Here is a 24391-nt window from a genome sequence, read left to right on the forward strand (position 1 = left end):
TCAGACCATGAACACTGTTCCTGAGCCAAATTGGACACCTTTTTTGAGACACACACTGCCAAAAACTATATTTTTAAGGGGCCAAAACTCTGCTTGCTGTTAAGCAGCAGACCACTTTAAGGGCCATAATGTTAACCTCTAATCTGTTTTTAAGTCTTTCGGCCAAATGGCCATGGCATTCAAATCTCACTAACTCTGGTTTAGGGACAACCAGGAAGCCCATCCTGGTCCCTTGACACAAGAAAACTTCAAAGTCCTGAGAGAGGCAATTGGGAATTCACACCTCTAAGCAAAAAAGTTATGTAAAACGACGAAAAAGAAGTCATAAACACAAAATCCAGAGCGGCTTTCACAGTTCCACTATAGCCTCTGGCCTCTCTAGGCTCCCTGTGGGCCGGTTTTCAGATATGTACCTCAAACAACTAATTGTCTTTGAAGCAGACTTGAACCCTCGCGGGGCGTAACACAGGTGGGAGAGACGAGTGGAGTGATTTAGAGAGGGAAAGAAATGAATTGGTCACAGAAGAGTTAGAATGTGAAGAGATCAGGAACAAGAAGGAATGATGCGACCTGTCCCTGCTCCCTGGGATTTGAGTGTATGAATAAGTGTATTTTTAGTTGTGATTGTGTGAACACTCCAATGTGTGTGAGCTTTCTGGAAGCAGCTCTGTACTCTCCTGTGCCTCTGTCCTGAAGGGATCCTTCTCAATGCTGAGCCAGTGTGGTGGTGAGGAAAGCCAGTTTCACGCCAACCCACCGCTTCCCCACTGACCCTCCTGGCAGGCGGACGCACTCCGTCTGCCAGGTGAACCAAACGAGTGGACGGAAAGCTCGGCTCTCCCGCCACCCACGCGGCTAACCCCGGTTGCTTTCCACTTTATCCATGCTACGGTACTCACGGCACCGGCCTGCTTAGTATGGACGCCTACTGACAAGACTGTGACTGAGAGAAAATATCCATACATCGATTCTGCTCAGTCGAGATGATGGAGTAGAATATAGTGCAGGCGGATCGGCGCTTAATGCACTCATCCTTCGTGTGAGGTTGTAAGGCTGCTCCTGTTGGAGTAGCAACCACATTTTAAAGCAGAGGTGTGTGTGCGAGTGTCCATGTGTGTGTGTGTGGGTGTGTCTGTGTGTGTGTGCTGGGTAGATGTCCAGTCTAGTGCCTCTGTCACAGTTATATAAGCTTGTTTTGAGGATTTTTGTGTGTTGGTTATGGTGGTAATGTCTTTATTTATGTAAAGGAAATACCTTTATGAACTTGTAATATTTTGAGAGAGAAAGTAAAAACCGAGAATAAAGTCATAATATTTCAAGAAAAAAAGTAGTTGTAATATTACAAACAAGGAGAAGTAATTTAATAAGAATACAGTCATCTCTGCGTTTTTCTTGCCACATTCGCCCCTTGTTCACTGGGGAACATTGGGTTTTTTTTAATTAAAGAGTCTAGTCCTGCTCTATATGAAAAGTGGCTCAAAATAACTTACGTTATAGTTTGACGTTATATATATATATACATTTAATTGAATGGTATAATATTTCTAGCATAACATTGTGATATTACGATAGTAAATTTGTAATTAAATGAGTCATAAGTCTTCAGAAAACATGGACCTGTCCTATTTTCTGCTGTGGATGGTGTTATTTCTCTGCACTGCTGATGTGATATTTACCCCTTCAGTCCGCCTGACAGACACAGAAGTCAAAACTTAATCAATCAATTCCAGATGTGATTTGTCCCGTATTTTTGTACTTTAAATATATTGATGGTGTCTTCCTCACTTAGAAAACAGTGGTTATATTTTTATTTTTATATCCAAATAATTGCTAGGGACAATTCAGTAATTGCTGGACATTGGTAGGGACCTGACCAAACTCTATGTCCTTGAAGGAAAGGTCAGGAAAGATAAAAGGTGGAGGATGAGGAGCAGAACGGGGAGGAAAGTGATCCGACATGTCCTCTCTCTACTCAGAGACCCCACTGCTCCCTGGGCAGGCGTGTGTGTGTGTGTGTGTGTGTGTGTGTGTGTGTGTGTGTGTGTGTGTGTGTGTGTGTGTGTGTGTGTGTGTGTGTGTGTGTGTGTGTGCTGGACTGTGTGTGTGTGTGTGTGAGGCTTGAAGCTGGACTGTAACTCGTTGGAGCTGAGGGCAAGCAGCAAAATGATCCACACTGACAGGCCAGGACACAGGCTGCATTCTCAGGTCAATAGCCTGAGCAACAGTCAGCCAGCCTCAAGACAGACAGCTAACGGTCAGCAAACAGACAGTGCACAAAGAGGTTTTATAAGAGTTTACAGCTTATTATATTTACTTTGTTTCCAGGAAGACAGTAAGTATAACCTCCACCAAGGACAGTGTGTTTTTGTTTGTTTCTCATCTTCAGTCCACAAACAAAGCCTTCCATAGAGACACAGTTCTGATCTGATGCCGTACATCGGCATTATGACGTCATTTGTCATTGCAATGAAAAAGCGTTGCAAAGCATTAACCGTAAGCCAAAACTGTGTTTTATCAGAAATTACCTATACAAAAATATATGGTATGTCAGTGTGTTCTGCTCTGTTCACAGTGCGTGGTTGAAGGATGTGGATGGCTGCCGTGACGTTTGTGTTTTTGAGGGAGCCACATGAACAGACACCTCCCTTCAATGTGTTACCTTTAGCTACAGTAACTCCTTTCCTTTTTCTTTTATGTTCCCTCTATAGTTTTCACCTGGAGCGATGAAGTTCCCTTCATCTCAAATGATTCGCGTTGTGCTACTTTACTAATTATTTACTGTTCAGTTATGTCCCTTATTTCCATTTCAGTCAGCTTGTTTTATCTCTTTAACACATCACGTTTCTCTCTTTTTCCATGAATATTCAGAAATGCATTGAGTGTGTTTCCTGTCATTGATCAGAATAGTTAGCTTAGCAGACAGCTGTTGTTTCTTTATGAGAGGAACCGTTACCTTGGCATTTCCTCTGCATGTTAAGCCTTTCACGATAACTACTTTTGTTGGGCAGTATATTGTACCAGATATAATTACGATAAAGGATACTATTAAGAACTATATCATGTCACTGACACAATGATAATAGAATATCACAATTATGCAAGTACACCCTTTTAAAGACCTTTCATTCTTACAATAATCTTGTCAGGAGTTGGAAAAAAAATTAGAATATTGTAATTAAATAAAACACAGATACAATTATATTCTGGCCTCCTGTTTGCTAAAATGCAAATCGAGTTACTGAGGTCATGTCCATGTTTCCTGCGATAAGTAAGTAACTTAAACTAAATCAAGGTCATGTCTTTGTATCGTACAATAAGTCAATAACTTAATTATTGAGCAGGCCTACTGCATGTACTTTAATTTAATGTTTTTTTCCCAGTTCTGATCATGATCTTTGGAGACATATGTCAGTCCTTTCCAGGGGCGTTGTTTCAGCAAAAGCCAAGTTCTGGCAATGCGACATGACATCAAAGACCTAAAGTCCTGAGTCTGTTAAAGTGTTTTAACAGACATATGTCTCTCTCTCACATTCACAATGCCTATTGTTTGCATGTCATGTAATACTGTGGAGAGAGCAGTGCAGCCTTTCACCAAATCCATTGTGGTGCATATTTCAGGACCATGGACAGAGGGTGTAAGAGTTATCTGTTCAAACCCCACAGAAAATAAAGAGATGCTTTGAATTACATGCCAGCTTCTGGTAGGTAACCAAAGAGTGTTCAGAACAAAACTAAACAATGTTGTGCAAGTTTAGCAGAAGATTGGCAAAGTCATCGTAGCTTCAAAATACTAACACTGGGCACGCAGTCTGATTTCAGTCTAAAAGGACTTGTTTGAATTGATTACTGGAATTAAAGAGCTACAATCACAAACAACATTTGTACAGGCTTTTGAGCACTTATATAAAGCAGCTGGGAAAAATGTTTCCTTAACTCACTGTTGAATATCATTGAGGAACGAAGCAGTTCACTCATCTTCACTCATATTCACTGACCGAGATATTATGGTTTTCCTTCCCGGAGTTTAGTTATGTTATACTGTATTACGCATTACTAATACGCAGTTACAAATAAACACACAAACACACATGCAAGTACTCAGAATGTACAACATTAATAAGCTACGAGTTACAAGTTAACATTTGCTGAGTACAAATTATCAATTGCAAGGCAATGCAGATGAAAACAGCTTCTTGTTTTCATAATAAAACTGCATCCTTGGCAGATGCCATACCTTGTTGTATGTAATTGACATACTTGCAACTTATTTAGACATCATTTTTTGACAGTCACTAAAAACATTCACTGGTTTGATAGAAATATCCAATAACAATGTTCTGGTCTGGCGATGGGCTGTGTTGGTCCACATTGAAAACATGTGCAGGTCTATATAACAACTGTAGGTAACTGATGATAGACGTATCCAGGAGTCAGCAGCATCATGCACATTGAGGAGATTCTAGCTGGATTATTAAAGCCTGGTGAACTTCCTTTTAAGAACCAAGAGGTAATTGTACAACTTAGATGTAAAGCTATAAATAGTGGTGTTTGTCAGTAGAGTTCATCCTCCTCTCCCCTTTGCCCATCGCTCCTCTTCCTCCCTCTCTCTTGCCTCTCTTGGCTGACCGGTTCTCTCACACAGTGAGTGGTTGAAGCCGGACCGACCTGCAAGCTAAGCACATCCCTCAAATAGTCATGAGCACCTCTTCAATAAATCCCTCCCAACATCCCTGTGTGAGTGTATCACAGAGGTGAGATGAGATGCTTAAAATAGGACAGACAAAGGGATGGAGGGACGGATAAAATGCTGTGATGTTGTGAGGATTTATCACACAACGGTGGCGAGTGGAGAGATGGATGGACGGATGATGGGAAATAGAAGGAGGATATGGATGAGACTGACTAAAGCACGGGCTGATGGAGTGTTTAGCTGGGTGACTGACTAAGCCATAAGTCTCCTGTGATCCCTTATGCTCTCTCTCTCTCTCTCTCTCTCTCTCTCTCTCTGTCTATCTGTTCTATCCCCCTCCCGCCTCTTACAAATAACACTATGTTCTGTTTGGTGACAGGTCAGGATGAAATGATTGGCCCTTAGTTTTCCCCCAACTGCCCTCTCAGATAATCACCACACTGGCTGTCTTCACATGCTTACTCTACTTTTTTAAAGCAATCCCTCGATACATTATGTTACTGTGGTTAACTTTCACTGCTTTGACTTGGATTGATTTGAAAATTGCATTAAGTGTAGTTAGTTAATAGATGTATCTATCTGGTAAGACAGTGAACTCATCCACACTATTTTACCTTAAAATGTGAGGGAGGAGTTAGATTGATATTCCAGGAGAGAAAACTGTGGAAATTACTTTTTCTTGGAGGAAACACTCAAAGAAACATTGGACAAAAATACAGTCATTCTCAAATATCAGTACAAAATAAATAAATGAGTACATAAATTGTATGACTTTCAAAAAACAAGAAAAAAATAATATTTAAAGCTGCATTTATTTTATATTTTTTGGCTGCTTGGGGGCAGGTGAACAAGCTGAAATGTGTCAGTAAACTGACTATTTCCACATCCAGCAGACACAGTGCAACATTGCATTCATTTGGAGCCATGTTTGTTTCAACCTGACAAATGTAAGTCCAATATTCACTGTCAATGACCAACTCCTGAGCTCCATTATGTTCACCAACCAGTCGCTAACTTTATCTTTCAGTAGGTAAAGAACAATCAGAGCTTTTTCCATTAAAACAGCTGTCCAATGCAAGTAACAAATAATGAAAATGGTGCTTGTAGGTTTGGAAGCCAAAACAATCAGCAAAACAGATCAAAACACAAAGTCAATAAAAGTCCAAATACATGATAGTCTTTATCAGTGTTAACAACTCAGCAAATAATGAATTACATTTAAGAATGTTCTGTCAAATGTGAGCCATTGTATTTGTACAACTAGAGAAGTGCACTTTTTAACACCAGTTGAAAACAGTAAGGAGTCACCAGTAAATGACAGTATAAAAACTTCAATACATTTTCAAATATTGTGAATCACCAAATGAGAGGTCATTGTGCATATCATTTCTTTTTGTTGAATTTCCCATGCGGTTGGAATACTGAGCTGCCAGGGCCAAAAAATATAAAAAACATTGTTGCATCTATTGTAATACAGTGGTTGCACAGAAGTTTGCCTGTTAAGAACCTGTATGCATATCTCTGCGTGTCTCCCCATGGGTTTGACTTCTAGATGGGCTACATTTGTTTTGTGTCTCTAAGTGTGTTTCTGAATACATGATGAGGATGGCTGTCACCGACTCGACATGCACCATCTGGCTGCTTGTTACCAAGCTGTGAGTCAGGTCTGAGTAAATGCATGTGGACGCTGCAGTGTTTAACTTCCATATGTCATAAGTAATAACCCTGCTAACGGCTACTGGTGAACTATGACTCTTTAGACTCATACAACAAGACTTAATTAGAAACCATCTCAAAGTCCTTATAAGTATAGAATGTTCTGCAATTCATTCCAAAAGGCATATGTTTTAATGTCCTTTCGTATAGCTTTAAAGTTATAAAATGTATCGGCTCCACTGCAAAGCAACAGAAGTAGAGCGTCTTTGGCACACCCATTTATTGTTTAGTTTGGAAATGTTTTGTTGGAATATTTCCTGTTTTACAAAAGTGAATACACTTTTGTAGCTCATTTCGATGTGGTAACGGTGACTATGTGGCTTTATTGTCATTGATCTGTTTTTTAGTTAGATATGTGGCAATAGTAAAATGATGATTGGACTGAATGCTGGTTAACATACTGTAGTACTCCCTTGCCTTTTCTTCTACCTCTTACTCACCAACTTCTATCTATATGTGAAGATAAAGTCAGCTAAAAATTCTCATCTTTTCAATTGCCAATAGTTACAGGCATTTAAATACTCTTACAAGTGAACTTCTACACTTAACAACAGTCGAATAAAGATGTTACCCAGAGTTTTACCATTCATTTCATTGAATAGAATAATCGGATAAAATATACTTAACTTTATTAAGGAGCAAAAGTAAATATACAAAATACATTTGTATTGCTTAAATTGCATGTAATACAAAACTAAACCCATTTATTGTATTATTTAATTTTTCTAAAGTAAAACATAGTTTTATTGATAAAAAAAATCTTGCATTGGTAGTTTTAATGTACTATAAGCTGCGTAAAACTATTGTTAAGGTCCACAGATCATAATTCCCTCTCTAATATCAATTTTATTTCACTCCTTCACATCCTACACATTTTGATAATGTTATGATTTACCTTAGTTTGACACTCATTTGTACTGAATGGGGCTTGAACACATCATAATCTAACTAAATGCAACCTTCATTAATGTTAGCTGTTGGCACTGTTATTTAGCCTAGCAGGACAGGGCTGACCTGCGGCTGCTAACAGCTAACAGCTAACAGCTAATGTTAACTAGCTCTTCTCCTGTCAATTTCGATATACATTCCTCTCAATATGTTGATAGAACTTCAGTTCTTTTTTCTTTCATTTTTTTCAATTCTGTAATTTTTGTCTTCTAGATTAAACAGAATTTCAGGATCTGTTAAATTGTGTATTGTTTCTTTATGTGATTTAGTCTCCATTTCTTTACTAAGCAGGTTGAAGTTAATCAACATCCCCCAAACCATCTACACACTCATGCAGATCTGCATATATATATATATATATATATATATATTTTTTTATACAAACACACTTACATGTGCAAACCCCTTCCATACATACACACACACACACACACACACACACACACACACACACACACACACACACGTCCCTTTAATAGCTGTCATTGAGCGTCAGTGAAATGGCATCAGTGTGGCTGCAGGCTGCCGTGGTTGATCTGAGCTCATTAGAACAGCGACTCAGACTGAAGGGATTCAGCAGGGATTTGTTACGCAGCCACAACACTCCTGCCCCTGCAAGGAGGTGAAACAGGGGGAGATGAAGAGAAGGATGAGGAAAAAGTTGAAAATATAAAAAAAGATGTGTTTGGGTTGGAGAGAAGAGGGAAAAAATTGGGAGCATAGTGGAAATACTGAGGGGAAAGAAAAATGGAAGAAGGGCGAGGGATGTCGAAGTGAATGAAAAGAGGAGGAGAAGAGACATGGAGAGAAAGGTGCTGATAAGAGACAAAGACGATAAGGATAGGAGGGAATAGATAAGGAAGTCATGAGGAGCCAAAATAGGAAAGGCGAGGGTAAATAGGTGGGGTGGATGATCTGATTAAAGGTGTAAAAAGTGAGTGAGGAGAGGAGACATAGGAGGTGAGTAGAGAGCAGGAGGGTGCAAAAAGATAAGATGAAAACTTTATTGATCCCTGCAGGGCCCAGCAGCACCAGAGCTGAGCAAAAAACAGCAGAATGGAAGTAAGAGAGGGAATGTGAGGTTTGTAAAGCTTTACACATCACAACTCCAAAACCTGTTCATGCTTCAAACTAATGAAGGAAAATATGCATGTTTTGAGATACTAACAGCAGAGAAAGGTTGGAAATGTCCAAAATATTAAAATTAAAAATCTGTTTGTGTAGCAGATAGGAATAGGAGAGTGTATCCACATTAAAAGGTCAAGGGAGGAGGCAGGAAGGAGAGGAAGGAAAGAAGGAGAGGAAGGAGAGGCCGAAATAAAAAAAACAGGACAGAAATGAAGAAGTGCAAGTGAGTGAAGGATAGGAATAAGAGGACAGGGAGGAAATGGAATGGAGACGCGAGGTGAAGATTGAAGAGGGATTTTCCAGTTGGTTAACCGGTCCTGACCACGTGTGAAATTTGCTCTGAACACCCGGTGGCGTTCAATCACCAGTCAAGTGAAGCAACAAGGAAATTAACGGCAAAGTAGAGAGTGAGAAATGGAAGGAACGGAAGAGAGAGGGAGAAGGCAGACGGAGAAGACAGACACAGACATTTTTGACATCTTACAGCAGTATTCTTCATGTACTAAAGCATTTGGAATCAACACAAAGTGCTGCAAAAAATGGCTTAGTGCTGTGTATTGGCAAGAATCTGTTGATACAATATTTGTCATGATGCTATGGTTGTGATTCAGTAGTTTGTGATACTGTAGGCAAGGTGACATATTGCACTAATTTCCGAAAAACTGTCATAGTATAAAGAACGCACCACCATATGCATAGAATTTGAGTAAAAACTTTTTTAAGCAGTGGGATCTCCATTTGTATTTATCATAGTCCATGTAATAGTGATAATAATAATAATAATAATAATAATAATAATAATAATAATAATAATAATAATAATACATATAATGTGAAGAGGAAGAATCAATTATCAATAAAGATGGTCATACTACATTTACACTACTTTTACACTCCTGCAATTGATTGTAAAATTGTTCTTTTGAATACAAATGCAACAATCAGCTTCTTTTCACTCATTGGATCAAGTCTCATATTTCTGATATGCATGTTGTAATTATTATTTTTCTGCCTGGTTTCCAAGAATTCATGCTTGTTTCTGTTAATTATTAAAGCCAGAGAAACCGCTGTGGAAACAATTGGAATTCTTTCTTCTCTTCTCGCCCCATTTTAAATTGCTTCAAGACGCTCTTCAAGTGTTAATCCCCAGATAATGTGTTTTGGTGCATTTGAGGACATCTGTGGCAATTGGTAACATGAAGTGCGTCTTCATAAAACATGAACTATAATATCTTTTGAAACACTGTGGGGGATAGACAACAATTTGAATTATTAGACTGATTCGACTTCATTAAAGGAGGAAGCTGATGGTATTTGATCTTATTCTCAGTTTTATGATCAGGAAACAATTCCGCTGAAGAGACATTTATCCCTCTAACAAGCCTGGTGTATTTCTCACCTCTGTTGTCCAAAAACATTGCAGATACATAAAAAGCCATAGTGACTAACTGCTTGCTATTTTCTTTCACTACCATGAACATGGCGAGCCATCACTCCACTGTATGTGCAAAAACATGACATTTATCAAAACACCAAACTATTTGATCACAACTTTCAATTACCAAAATCTGATTATGCAAAAATGTAAGTTGGTTAAAACTGCATGCCTTGGCCTGCGCTTTGTTTTCATAACTCATTCAGTTTGACATCACAGATCCGTTCTAAATCACATTGCTGCACTGTGCGACCAGATGCAGTAGGACATCCTGGTATTTTTGGCACACTAAATATTCTGGTAGTACTGTGTTTGTTGCACCAATTTTAAGCTTGTGAAGGATGCCATGTTTTTTTTGTTTTCCTCTAACCAATCAGGGCTGAGTATCAATGCTGCTGACATTCATTTCAGTTGACACAGGTGTGGCAGTGGTTGCAAGGATCAGTTTCCTGGAGAAAAAAAAAGAACTGCTTGTCTGTTTTGTCAGTTACTGAATTGAGCAATGGTCACATTTAACATGAGACTGATTAAAACTTTTGGAATAATGAAGCTTCTGGCCTCTTTTGTTTCTCTGTTTTTTGTTTTACTTTGTAAAGGCCAGCTCTTCATTTAATGTAATTTCCCTTTTGCTTGACAATAACAGTAACATAAATAGACAGAGCAGGTCAGTGAGATAAGACCAGATTAAACATGTATTTGTTTCAGTGGGCTGACACAGAGACTTTCAGGCCACATCCACACTAACCCGTTTTCAAATGAATCCGCATATCTTTTTCTGCGTTTGCACCGAGCGTCCACACTACACAGCGTTTTAGGGCACCGAAAACGAATAAGTTTGAAAACGCTCCCGAGGACGCTTCAGAGAAGAGGTAGACACGCTGTTAAAGTGTGTATGGTTCTGGCAGGCCTGTTTATGAGAGAGAACATTGTCAGGTGAGAATCATAGACTGTATAGAAGAAGTGGAAGACGTCACCAGGATGTCATCCATTAGTTTGTAGATTTGTAGACCATTTTAAAGCCTCAAGTCTTCTTGTGGCCACCCCCCTTATTTGTTTTATGTAACCAGAAATGACACCACAGGACGGAGCGTAGCACAACCACCCTGAGTAAGACGTGAAGTGACAGGGGTTAAAGTTTGTTAAAGTAAATGTGGGACTTAAATGACAAGAAACAGAAAAGAAGAGTGAACATGGTACTGAAAAGCTAGATTTAGATAAACATAGACAAAGAGATGAGAGAGACGGAAAAAGATGGACACAGAGAGACAGTGACAGTCACAGACGTGGGGTTTGATCCGATGACAGAGAGGGAACCATGAAAGCTGTCGGCAGCAGAACATACCACAGGATGTGAGAGCAGATAAGACTGAAGCGGCACCTCAACCCTGACTGATCCATGTTCTTTAGATGGAATTACCGTCCTGAACATTGAATTCCAATTTTGGCAGGATTATTATTGCGGTGCCAATACAGTTAACAAAGTTTATAATGTTTTTATTATTTAGGACATTACTAATTGTGTTGTATTGAGAAAGGTTTAGATGAGTCTGTTACCCTCATGTCCTCAATGCTAAATATATATATATATACTTAAGTACAGATTTGAGGGACTTGAGTATTCTCATTTTCTTCTACTCCATACTTGTAATCTACTACATCTCAGAGGTTAATATTGAACGTTTTACTCCACTCATTTGTCTGACGGTTTAAGTCACCAGTTACTTCATAGATTACAGTTTTCATCCCCTTTCTGTCCGGTTAAAGCTATGTACCTCCATACTTGTTGATGTTGAATGTTTTTAATAAACTAAAGGATGAAGCGTTCCTTTATGTGTTAAAGTGGCCCTATTATGCTTTTCCACTTCCCTCTTCTTTAGTGTGTTATATATATTTGTGTACATGTAAAAGGTCCGTAGAGTGTAAAACCTGAAGTCCACGCCTTAAAGGAGTTACCCTCCCCCTCAGAATCACTGCTCCTGAGCTGCCTGAAACGGCTCGATTGAATTATCTCCTTCACTTCCGTAACTTTATGACCTCATAATGTTACGGAAGTGACGTAAAACTCCTTCCGGCTAGTTTGGCCCTCAAACACCAAAACAGAGGGAGGGAGATTTTTTGAAACGTTGACCAATCACAACAGAGCAGGCTAGCTGACCAATCAGGGCAGACTTTGCTTTCTGGAGTGAGGAGCAAGCGCTACAATGGAGCATTTCACAGAGAGGGTGAGAAGCGGTGCTGCAGGACAGCCAGGATGAGAAAAACAAGGAGGATTATGAGCATTAACGCATGTAAACATGTTGTAACTGTAACTTGAGATAAAAATATGCACCCAGAAAATAGCATAATAGGGCCTGTTTAAAAAAACTTCTCCTACTTCTTAAACTTAATCCACTTCTTAAAAAGCCTTTTGGATCAGCTGGAAAATGCATCATCACAAATTTGAAAACAGGCTGTTTTTCTATTTAGGGATTCGTGGTTCTCACAGAACAGAGATGCTACAAACATGGTGGTTTTATAGAATATGATACATTGCTGGAGATTAATCCAGCCAACAGGATATAAAGGAGTTCACATTCAATGCACACATTAATGCAGCACGAATATTAATTCATGTGCTGGACACTTTTTCCATTGCAGGACTTTTACACAGTGTACATTCACAGTGTGGTATTAGTACTTTTACTTAGTAAGTGAAGGATCTGAATACTTCTTGCACCACTGTATAATACAATATATGGTCAGTTTACTTAGTGGTGTTAAAGCTATGTCTTGTTGGCTTCCTAAGCATATGTTCCTCGGTTGCCATGGAGACGATAGAGCCATTGGACTCGAGTATAACATTTAGGTTGCCTAGTAACAGGTGGTTGTATATGGGGACTGATGGTAACCTGTCTATTCAAAGATTATCTCTGGTGTGGGATGTCAGCCGTCCTCTGACTCCAGGTCATGTGACCTTTGACTTTCATCAGTCTCTGCTGTGAGTGGTCTTGGTCTGGAGTACCTAGTCAGCTGAGGTTCTTGTCCATGATCCTTAACTCTTCCCCTAAGCTGTCCAATCAACTTCTGTGGTATTCCTACCCTCAACTTATCTGATCTAAATCCACAAAACCCTCACAATCACATGACCCAGGCCTGTCCCTCCTGTTACTTCCTTCTTTTAAAACAGTACTGAAAAACACCAGGAGCAAATTTCAAGAGTTGAGTTCTCACTAAAACAAAATTATGACATTAATCAGAGTACATGTTACTCCATAAGCAGCTACTTACAAGCAAACGGAGTGTGGTGCAGTGCTCACTCCACATAGAACACACCAGGGGAACATTGCATCACTTCCAGCAAACTTTACAGAGAACAATGAGCATCTGTTTTAACTGAATATTCCCTGGTCTAACTAGGCTAAAAACACCCCAAAAAATAATTTGTTAGCACGTAAGGGGAAGTTTATTACGGAGCATGTTTTTAAAGCGGTCTACAACATTGTCTTCACTTAATTTGTTCAACTGACCGGCATTCCATTATCCTACTGTTATTACAGACTTCTTTTCAGTAGTTCACAGTAGTGCGTTGCAGCAAATTAGTTTATTTTGCCATTATTTTTGGCCGTAAAATAGATTTAAACACAACCTTGAATTTGTCAGTTGCACTGGATTCAATCCAAGCAATCCAAGCAAAGAGGACTAATGTGAACAGTGAGATGCAACTTTCCTCCATGTTTTGTCAAATCTATTCTATTCTATTCTATTCTATTCTATTCTACTATGGTTTTCTGTCCATGCAGTCTTCGTTCTTAATGTAAAGCCCTCTGAGGCAAATTTGTAATTTGTGATTCTGGGCTATACAAAATAAACTGAATTGAATTGAATTAATGCAGCATGTCAAAAACAGTTTGCAATAAACGGTGCAATTTCAACATGGGACTGCATTGGGCAGATCAGGATGTGAATCAGATTTGAAGGAACCTGGTTCATCAGATGTTGAACAATAGTAGATGTGTTGAATGGTGGTGTTACCTGTTGGTGTAGACTGTGAAGAGGTTTCAGAAGTGTTCCTGCGAGCCTCTAAATGACCAGCCTTCGATTTGTTGACTGGTCCACGTCCCTCTCAGCAGCTCATGTGATGAAAAAGAGCAGCATGTCATTTCTTTCTCAGAGCCTCGCTGCGAAAACACCCGCTGCCTCTTTTATGGACTCATTAACAAAACCGCCGAACAATCAATGAGAACAGCCTCCTTTTCAGCACCCTCACTGCCGCTCTCTCTCTCTCTCTCTCTCTCTCTCTCTCTCTTGTTGTCTGTCTGCCATTATTCTGCAAGGGCTGGCTCCCTGTTCTGCATTTGTTTGGGAACATATCATTTTTTTGTGCCCCGTGGTCGATGAGCAGTGGTTTGTTTAGAAATATGGCGGTGATGGGAGGGTGTCTGTCTGCCAGTGTGGCTGCCTGGGCTGGGAGGACGGTGGAGATGACTGTGATCCTCATCAACCTTTGTGCTTTGACTTCACAACTGTTGCTCCTCTGTGTGTTTTTTGAGTGGAAGGAGGCACAGCGTCTGGGATTACCTAGCCCAACTCCACAGATGCCTCACAGGGAAAAAACGGGGGATTTCTGTCCCTGTTTCTGAGCTGGCAGATGAAAAACTGAAATTGTTCACTCCCTCAATGCTTCACTTTCTCCCCCACGTTGTTGCCACTTGACAGACTTCGGCCTGAATCACAAGAGGCCTCCGTAAAAATATAGCATCAGCGGATGCAAACTGTCACATCCTCTGGTTTAAAGGGAAAAAATAGACCACCTGAGAAATACATTTACTATCATATTCTGTTTCACATTCATATATCTGACATGATAGGGAAGGAGGAGGGATTGCCAATGACAATAATATATGTCCCCATGTTTCACACATTTTAGGGTTACACATTTTTATTACAAGCCACTTGATCAAAAATGTCTGGTGTCTTGTGGGTGTTATCAGGGAAGATATTTACATCTTTATACGCTGATTTATTCTGTTTTACATGTTTATAGCTCTATCATTTTACATCAAAGTCTCTTTACAGGCGTAAAGTAATACTGCATTTGTGAAAACAAGTTGTTAAGCCTTATTTCTGGCTTCAGGGGGAAATGTGTATCGTGTGATAACTGTCCTCAAGTTATGTCACCTGAGTCAGTGCTGGTTGGGGCTGAAGACTACGAGTCTGATAATGAAAAAGAAAACAGTGGGTATGTGATATTAGAAAGAGGTGAGCTTTCCAGACCTCTGTAGCCAGCTGCCCATCTCTGCAGCAGGCAAGAGGCCCTAACTGTTGGCAGTCGAATTGCACTGTGGTATAAGTGGGTGCTACGTTTTGAATGTATGCAATATATCTCTGGTTCTGCTGCATCAATTGATCTCTTTTTTTTAAGACTGTCCATTGTGAGTGGAGCAATGTTCTGGGAGTGCAACGATAAATCAATGAAGTACTTTTAAAACAAAAGGAAGTATTTTAAGTCACTGTTTAAAGCCTGTGAAAATTGGTTTCAGAATATTGAGAAAATCTCTATAACATTCAATTTGCATGACTTAATACGCAACAATCAAAATAAAGGTCTTCAAATATTGCAGACATTTTTCTGATGCTTAGAAATTTCACATATCCTTTAGAACTGAGTCTTCTCCAAGACAAAAACACAAATCAATAAAGATAAGTAAAATAAGTAAAAACTAATCTCTGAGTTGATGTATTTTCCTAATGCTCATAGCAAGAAGCTGACTCAGAAAATAGGGTAGCAGGCCATTTCAATTTCTAAACCATGACTATGTGTTTGAATCAGTTGTAATTTTCCATCAGAGAATGGGGGTATTTTCCATGGTTTCCTCGTTTGACATGATCCAAAGGGACCATTTAGCATGCTTCAGTTTGCTAAAAGTAAAAGAGGTTTAGTAGGCAATTCTTCTGTGTCCCTGAACAAATAAGGAAAACTGCTGACTTTTAAAGGCCGATGCAGCAGTTTATCCTCTGGCATCAACATGGCAGCTAACATGATTTCACACGATGAATATGGATTATAATGCTTTCAGATACACAATAAAATGTTTTTTGAATGTTGCCATAAGCTTTTCTTTGTGGATATATATTTTAAATCATTTTTACATGTGATCCATGTGCATGATATTATAAATCAAGCTTTTTATTAAATGCATTCAGTTTTTTTTGTAAACTGATTCCTTTTACCCAAGAGTGCAGGTGTACAGATTTCACAGTCTTCAGCAAGATGTGTGTGTGTGTGTGTGTGTGTGTGTGTGTGTGTGTGTGTGTGTGTGTGTGTGTGTGTGTGTGTGTGTGTGTGTGTGTGTGTGTGTGTGTGCATGTGTCAGGAGGTATGAAACCTTGTACAGCTATTTCTTTTTTAATAAAACATCTTGGATGTTTGAGGCTTTTTGAAAATGTATTTATTAAAGTGTGTTAGAGGAAGAACTAGTCCTGTCATAAAATGGAATTTGACTAAACATAGCCGTGGAGCCGACTTATCAACCATACTGTTATAATGCAATAATTGAACCAATTCTTCATCACTCCCAACTCCCAACATGACAGCTGTGCTCAGTAGGTAGAGCGGGTCGTTTTTTAATCACCAGGTCTGCCGTTCAATCCTGATCCCTGTTTTTGTCAGAGTGTCTTTGAGATACCCAGACACTGAACCCCAAGTTGTTTCCTGGCGCTTTACAGCAGTGCAGTGCTCCTAAAATACATGGGATGGCTAAAATACAGAGGTCATATTTTATTTATGTACCTGTTTGTATATAAGATAAGATAATCCTTTATTAGTCACGCAGCGGGGACATTTGCAAGATTACAGCAGCAGAGAGGATAGTGCAAACAAGAAACAAAAAAAATTATAATAAAATATGATGATTTAAAGTTAAGTACCACCTAATATTTAGGATACCAGACACAACACTGACACAACTCAGCTGGTTCCCTGCCAGAAGCAAACAGTGATTGTCTGTGTCTCACTCAGACACCTCACACCTGGACGACCCAGCTGGCTGGTAACAATCCAGCCAGACTCTAGAAACTTAGTTTTTTTTCTTTTTTTCCATGATAAAAGTGAAGTGATGGATTTGACACATTAGTTTCGGGCTCCTCCCCCTGGGGAGTTTAGAGCATCAAACACTTGGTTTCTTTCATGGTGATGACTTTTTATGCACCAGTTTATGGTGGAAATGTCTTTCTTTATTTAAAGAAAAACACAAAAGTCAAGTGCATTCAAGATTCCACTTTAACATATAGTGGAATAAAATGCAGTGAGGCATTCTGCATTTTATTTTATTTTAGTCAATGTTTTACTATGCTGTGGATCAACTTTTATCATGTATTACCTCTGCTGACGCTTTACTCTCCCTCCTCCTTTACCTCTTCCTCTGTATCACCTTAATGATACATTATTCATTTTAATTAATTTATAAACCTTTGGAATCTAATAGCCCATCTGTGTTTCAAAATTATTTCTGCTCATGTTCGGCACATTCAAAACATATCCCACATATGTGTAGGTTAAGTTCTAATTTACTGAGAATGAGAACAAATGTTAAGTGCCCTGCTCTTTATCATTTTGACTAAATAGTTTTTTAATCTGACAGTGGCCCTGATTCTCCATCGTAGTTGACAGACTAGGATTCTGCTTTACGTTTCATTTATTGGAGTATCTTTTGCTGTGTTTACTCCAGTCCTCCCCCAGCTATCTGCATGGCCTGTCTCTATCTGCTTCTTCTTCTGTCTGTTTTATTGCAACCATTGGTCCCTACTTTAACAAATAATTGTTGTCTATGAGTCACGTTCTACCGGTTCTTCAAAATAAAAGGACAAAACAAGTTTTACAGTGCAGCTCAAAAATATGAAGGTTCATTCAGACATTAACATGTTCTGAACATAATCTTCATAATATATCTATAAGAGCAGTTTGCTGTGAATCACTCATAGTGAAAGGTTTTATTTCTGTGTCTTGGCTCCTTTGTAAACGTGATACCAGGTTAACACAGGAGCTTGGACGGCTCAAAGTACTTCAGTTCACATCTGGCATTCCAATGTGTCAACACGTGTGTCTACAGGGACCACTTGTGATTGGATCAAACTTTCCCCTCTATATGCAAATAAACATGAACAACATTTCCGTTCGAGACCAAATGCCAAAAAGTTTGGAACTACTTAGCTGAATTAAACTATTGAAGACATTGAAATGCTCACCAAAAAACAGACTTTAGTTACATGGAAATTAGCTATCAGTGACATAATGTATAAACACTAGAACTCTGCAATTAGACCCACCAATTAGTCCTATTGTATTCCTTGAGGTATGTGTGTGTGTGTGTGTGTGTGTGTGTGTGTGTGTGTGTGTGTGTGTGTGTGTGTGTGTGTGTGTGTGTGTGTGTGTGTGATGTGTGTGTGTGTGTGTGTGTGTGTGTGTGTGTGTGTGTGTGATACATTAACTCATATCTTATTTTCAGGTTCTACCATTCTCCTGTTCCTGTCATGGTTCTCTTATTACCACCAGTTTGCTTTGGCTCAGCTAAATGATCCATGTTCAAACACTATCATGCACATTGTGTTAGCTTCTTGTCTGTTTATCACACACACACACACACACACACACACACACACACACACACACACACACACACACACACACACACACACACACACACACACACACTCCTTTTCTTCCCATTATGGTATACCTGCTGCTGATGTTGTAAATGTCTGTTCTCCTTGTTGTGTCATACCTTCCTGCCACTCATCTCCACTTTTCTGTCCGGGATGTGTGTGTGTGTGTGTGTTTGTGTGTGTAAATAGTGTATTTTTGTTATCAACGATGACTTGTCATGTCAGCTTATGTGTGTGTGTGTGTGTAATGTGTGTAGCTAAATAGGATTTCTTCAGAGTATGAAATCTGAAGGTGAGCTCATCCAGGTGGAACATTGACTCCTAAGCAGTGTGAAAAAAAAGAATACAAAAACGCATACTGCAGATGACAAGCCTTCATGTTCTACATCACACACACACTTATATACACACACACACATACATACACAGACACACACACACACACATAGCACAAGCTTATAGATTTCCTACTAAAATGAATTTTGGATTTATTTCAGTTAATTTGCCTCCTTGTCTCAGCAGATCTTTTTTTTCCACTAACCTCACTTTGTATAGTCATGTTTTACTACATATGCTTTTTCACTTCTACAGAACATCGTATCCCTGAGGTAATCACATATGCATTTTAAATGTACATACATTAACATTCACATAGTGACATGGGACCAAAATAAAAATGGTGTAGTATACAGGTTACTTCTAATAACTGAATCCTAAAGAAACCAAAAGGTTATTTATGGTTCATAACGTAGACTTATTTAACATTAAAATGGTTGTTGAGGGTTGATTACATATTCACTAAACATAACAGACCCAACTTCCGCCGGTCAAGCTGGCTAACTTCCAGTAAGCTTTATGCTTACTTATATTGGGTTAAAGTGATTGCACAGTGCAGTTTTTCTAGACTTTTCAAATACTTTTGCACCTAAATGATCAAATGGTGATAATGACATCTCATCGGGGTTTGTGACGGTCAAAACGATCTACCCACAGCCCCAACAGTTGTTAGATCCAACAATATCTTATAAATCTCATAAATGTATCATCCTAATCTAGGAAGATTTATTGTGAAACATTTCTAGATGGCTTTATTTCCAAGCCCTATCCATCCATATGGAGCCCTGGATTGGGACACATATTTTCGATGTGGGGAAAAATACCTACATTCACTCTCTGATTATTTTATTTTTTTGTTCTCTTACAAACATTTGCATTATATAAAGAAATGTTTTTCTCTGTTCCGGCAGCAGCAACAGCAAATAAATGCAACAGGTGCAGTGTGTTGCATCTTATGATAGCAATGTCTCTCACCAGACGAGATACATGTCAACACTGGGAAATTGGAGGAAGGCATATTCTGACATGATGTGTGGGTTCACATTGAAACCAATAGGTGTTGGTGATTTGATGTACAGCATATGCCACATGTGTGTTGCCCCTTAAGACCTCCGTTCCAAATCTTTCAGAAGCAAAAAAATATTCAACATACCTCATCCTCATTCTGTCTTGTATTTCAGCCTCACTGTAAAACATCAACTCTGTTATTGGACAATTCTAAAAATTAGTGATTCTCTTCAATTATGTTCCTATCCCTCCTTTGCTGTTTTATTGCTTACATAAACCACAATAGTTGCATGTAGAAAAAAAGGTATGGTTAAGGATAGGGCTAGGCATTTAATTAGGAGAATAATCTGACACGCTACCCATCCAAAACCTTGTCCTGACTTTCTGCTTGGAAACATGAAAACACACTACTTCTTCCATTGTCACTGAGCGGTTGCATTTAAAACTGCCACAATATTCACTTTTATTCTCAACGCCTGTGGTTTAAACTGTCTTATTACTGCTGGGAGGATGCATCCAAGTCTGTGGCTCTCTCCCAAAAATATCCCCACTCACTAGCACCGGGTCTCTCCACCATAACCTGGAAACATCTGTCGCCAAGCATACTGATAGACACCTTGCTTGTTAAACCTACTATCATGTGCTGTAAATAGATGTTATGTTCCTCTTAAACTGATTGATGCTTGTGCATATGGGTGTAACACAAATCAAATGGCCATCCTACTAATTGCTGATATTTTAATGTCTCGCAGGAGGCAAGAAAATAAAAGGTATTGAATTAAGAATATCATTAGCTGACTAATTGTGAATGCTGATTGTAACTTTGTTTCTTTGTTGCAGGGGACAGACTCCAAGTATACCCACTGCAACCACTGCACGATCCTCCAGCTTCTGTACACAGCAGTCACTTCTAAATGATGGAAACCCTCATCACTGATCACTTGTCTACCTTCTGACAAGTTGAGCTTAAAGATGACATCTTTGCTATTCTTGGCAGGACCCTTTTGAGGAATATTGTCCATATTGTGAAGAATTGTTCTCAGATTTCCCTTCAACCAAGCTGTAGGAAACTGATGGCTGCTACATTTCCACCAGATGGTTTGTGCTGCTTTGATTTAAAAAAGGATCATTAGCGACCAAGACCTCTTCTGCTCTGGAGTTCCCCCCTGACTTATGCCTGTGTGAGAGTGTGATTTTAGTGTGATGTGTGTTTGTGTTTGCATCTGCATGGCGTAAGTGAGGGATAGAAAATAAGGATTTTTTTACTGGGAAAGGACAAGAGAGGACGCAGCAAACAAGTTGAAAACAAGGAGTAGCAGCTATGTCCCAGTGGAGGCACCATTCAAGGACTGGTTGTCAGCTACTTCAGACTACCAAGAGTGGGAGCAGGATGATGGGATACGTAAGGCTTGAAAGTTCCCTAAGCAGCAGCCGGTGGGTGTCCTCTCTAATATGGCTGGGACTGATGCTGCTGCTGCAGCCATCTCCGACTGCTGTGTCGGCTGAGAAACTCGACGAGAACGACCCGGTGGTCACCACCACGTACGGCAAGCTGCGTGGCATTAAGAAGGAGCTCAACAACGAGATCCTGGGTCCCGTCGTGCAGTTTCTTGGCGTCCCATACGCTTCCCCACCCACCGGCGAGCACCGCTTTCAGCCTCCCGAGCCACCAGCGTCGTGGCCGGAGATCCGCAACGCCACACACTTTGCCCCGGTGTGCCCTCAGAGCATCGTGGAGGGCCGCCTGCCGGACGTGATGCTGCCGGTGTGGTTCACCAACAGCATCGACGTGGTGTCCACTTACGTCCAGGACCAGAGCGAGGACTGCCTCTATATCAACATCTATGTCCCCACTGAGGATGGTGAGTTAGCCTGTGGGCCCGGGGCAGGATGATTGTGGGGGTGTGGGGCGGAGGGGATTGAACCCATCATAGTCTGGTAGAGTGAAGGGTGTGTTGTTTCCGTCTCTGTCTGTCTGTCTGTCTGTCTGTCTGTCTGTCTGTCTGTCTGTCTGTCTGTCTGTCTGTCTGTCTGTCTGTCTGTCCTTCAGTAGAGGGAAAGCATGACCTTGTGCATGTCTAATGTGCATGACACTGCTTATAGAACATGAGTGTGTGTGATTGGTTGTGTGTGAGGCATCAATGGAGACCAATTTATCCTTTCATCCCACTCCATAGCTGCCTCTATCTTCTTCCTTCTGTTTATCATCTTTACCTCCTCCTCCCACTTCCTATTGCTTCTCCTCATCTCCTTATTTGCTCTCCTCTGCGGACTTCCTCCCCTCCTCTCCCAATGTCTGTAGCTCATCATAGCCTATTGTGCCAAGCCACAATGTCTGCAGTTCATTAAACAAGACAGTCGTTGTCATGACCATCACCGATTGATTTGGCTGACTGGCTGAATGACTGACTGGCCGACTGATAGACTGAGTGCTGCTGATTGAGCTGGTGTGTTTCATTCTTTTCCTCTGTCCTTATTTCTCCCTTTCCTTCCTCTCAGCTTTGTGTGTGTGTGTGTGTGTGTGTGTATGTGTGTGTATCAGTGTGTGTATGCGTGTGTGTGTGTGTGCATGCCAGCTCCTGTGTGCGTTGCGCGTCCAGGGCCTCCATGTTATTCTTTAGTCTTTTATTCATTTTACAGTCAAAAGAATATCCAAGGAATGTGCCAGGAAACCGGGCAAGAAAATATGTAGACAAGGAGGTATGTATGATCTGAATGCAACCTATACAATGCCACAGAAAGAAGAAACTAGGAGGGGAATAAAAAAAAAGAAGAACCATGTGGTGCAGCTGAGAGCAATCATGAGATCAAGGTCTACGAATTATTCAGGTCTCGACTCGGGGCAACTGCAGGTTTTCAGAATGCTAAAAGAGACGCTACCTGGAGGTAAATCTAAGAGCAATTTTAAAAACCACAGGAGGAAGTCTTATTCTGACTGAACATTTGTTTGACTTCGGTAAGAACCATTAGACATCCTGCAGGTATTAGCAATAGCATATATGCTACTACAACCCTGAATCAGCCATGTGATTTGTAGACCTTGTGATGTCGAAGGAACGGCCAAGGTGGTGTTGGTCCACACTCACTGGTCCATCCACGGGTGCTCTCATTGGTCAGCAAGGTTTGGTGATGTGATTGGCTGCCAGATCTGGGGTCAGAAGCTGTGCAGTAATGAGGCTTGATGTGTGAGGAGATAGGGGCATATTAGACCACACACACACACACACACACACACACACACACACACACACACACACACACACACACACACACACACACACACACACACACACTCACGGTGATGTAGACGGCATGCAGTGTTAAACAAGATGAGCTCAGGCTGGACCTTGACTGTGTAATCTCCATTAAAAGAAGCCAGAGCTGTGTCCAGGTCGTCCCGGGCTTCTGTATCAAGCACTGTTTCATCAAGATAATGCCCTCCTCCTCCCCTCTGTCTCTCTCCCTGTCTCCCTGTCTCCCAGCCTCTCCCTCTCTGGATGTGTGCACACCTTTAAGTGTGTATACATGTTTGTGTGAGAGTGTGTGTGTATGTGTATGTGTGTGTGTGAGAGAGAGAGAGAGAGAGAGAGAGAGAGAGAGAGAGAGAGAAACAGTTGCTGACAGTTGCTCCTTGATAAGGTATGGGTGTTAATGCCATTTTCTTGGCAGCAGGCTGCATTATACCTTAATGTACATTCCTCCTCTACTTACTTTACAGATACACGTGCACTCTAACCTCACTGCTACTTAAAACTCTCCTTTCCTCAGACGTATTGCACCCACAGAGACACAGTGGGCAGTGGGGGAATTATTTTAAACTTGGAGATTATAGGAGCTTACGTTTTAGTCACACAGCATGGAGAATCACCATTATAAAACCAAGAACCTGACAATATGGAGCTTTAGTTTATAAAACAAGGAAAAGAAAAAAAAAGAAAGAGACAAAAAAAGCAAGATCTGTGGCCTTGTTAGGTTAGGTTAAGTAGAAGCTGTTACCACTTACCTCTGCCTGTGCAGATGTGTTGAGGAGAGCAAAAGGATACAATGACACATGATGTAGTTTTGGTCAATAATAATAATGTAAATAACTAACTGTATATTTTTAAATGAATGTTGAGTCAGTATGAGTCATGCTTGAATGCACAAAAACAACATTTTGTAAGAATGTTATGACATTTATCATGATTGAAGACATTTATTTTGGTTGGTTATTACATAATGTATGTATTGCTACATTTCGATTAAAGAGTGCAACACACACATTTTGTTATCATCACTGCAATATCTAATACTTTATTACAAAATGCAGCAGGATATTAGAAAATGTGTTTGTTATTGCATAATGAAGTGAAAAATTATCTCATTCTGTCTAGTTATTGTTACATAATGTGGTGTTCATTCTACCTCATTTGTATACAAATAAGAAGCTTGATACAATTACTACAGACAGTAGGGCTGCATAATGAATATACATTTGATCGAAAACGCAA

General features: G+C 40.0%; 1 protein-coding gene across 3 annotated transcripts in view; it reads left to right on the plus strand.

Moving 5' to 3' along the window:
* Positions 1-21336: 21336 nt before the first annotated feature.
* Positions 21337-24391, plus strand: part of nlgn1 (neuroligin 1) — a 277347-nt gene continuing 274292 nt past the window's right edge. For 2 of the 3 annotated variants that reach the window (XM_054624197.1, XM_054624196.1), the window contains exon 1: positions 21643-21763. In XM_054624197.1, coding sequence (XP_054480172.1) covers positions 21658-21763 — 106 coding nt within the window. In that variant the 5' untranslated portion in view covers positions 21643-21657. Of the gene's footprint in view, positions 21764-24391 lie in introns of all 3 variants that reach the window. The other variant, XM_054624195.1, reaches the window with a different exon arrangement.

This window comes from Anoplopoma fimbria, chromosome 3, assembly GCF_027596085.1.
Source record: "Anoplopoma fimbria isolate UVic2021 breed Golden Eagle Sablefish chromosome 3, Afim_UVic_2022, whole genome shotgun sequence".
Lineage (NCBI taxonomy): Eukaryota > Metazoa > Chordata > Actinopteri > Perciformes > Anoplopomatidae > Anoplopoma > Anoplopoma fimbria.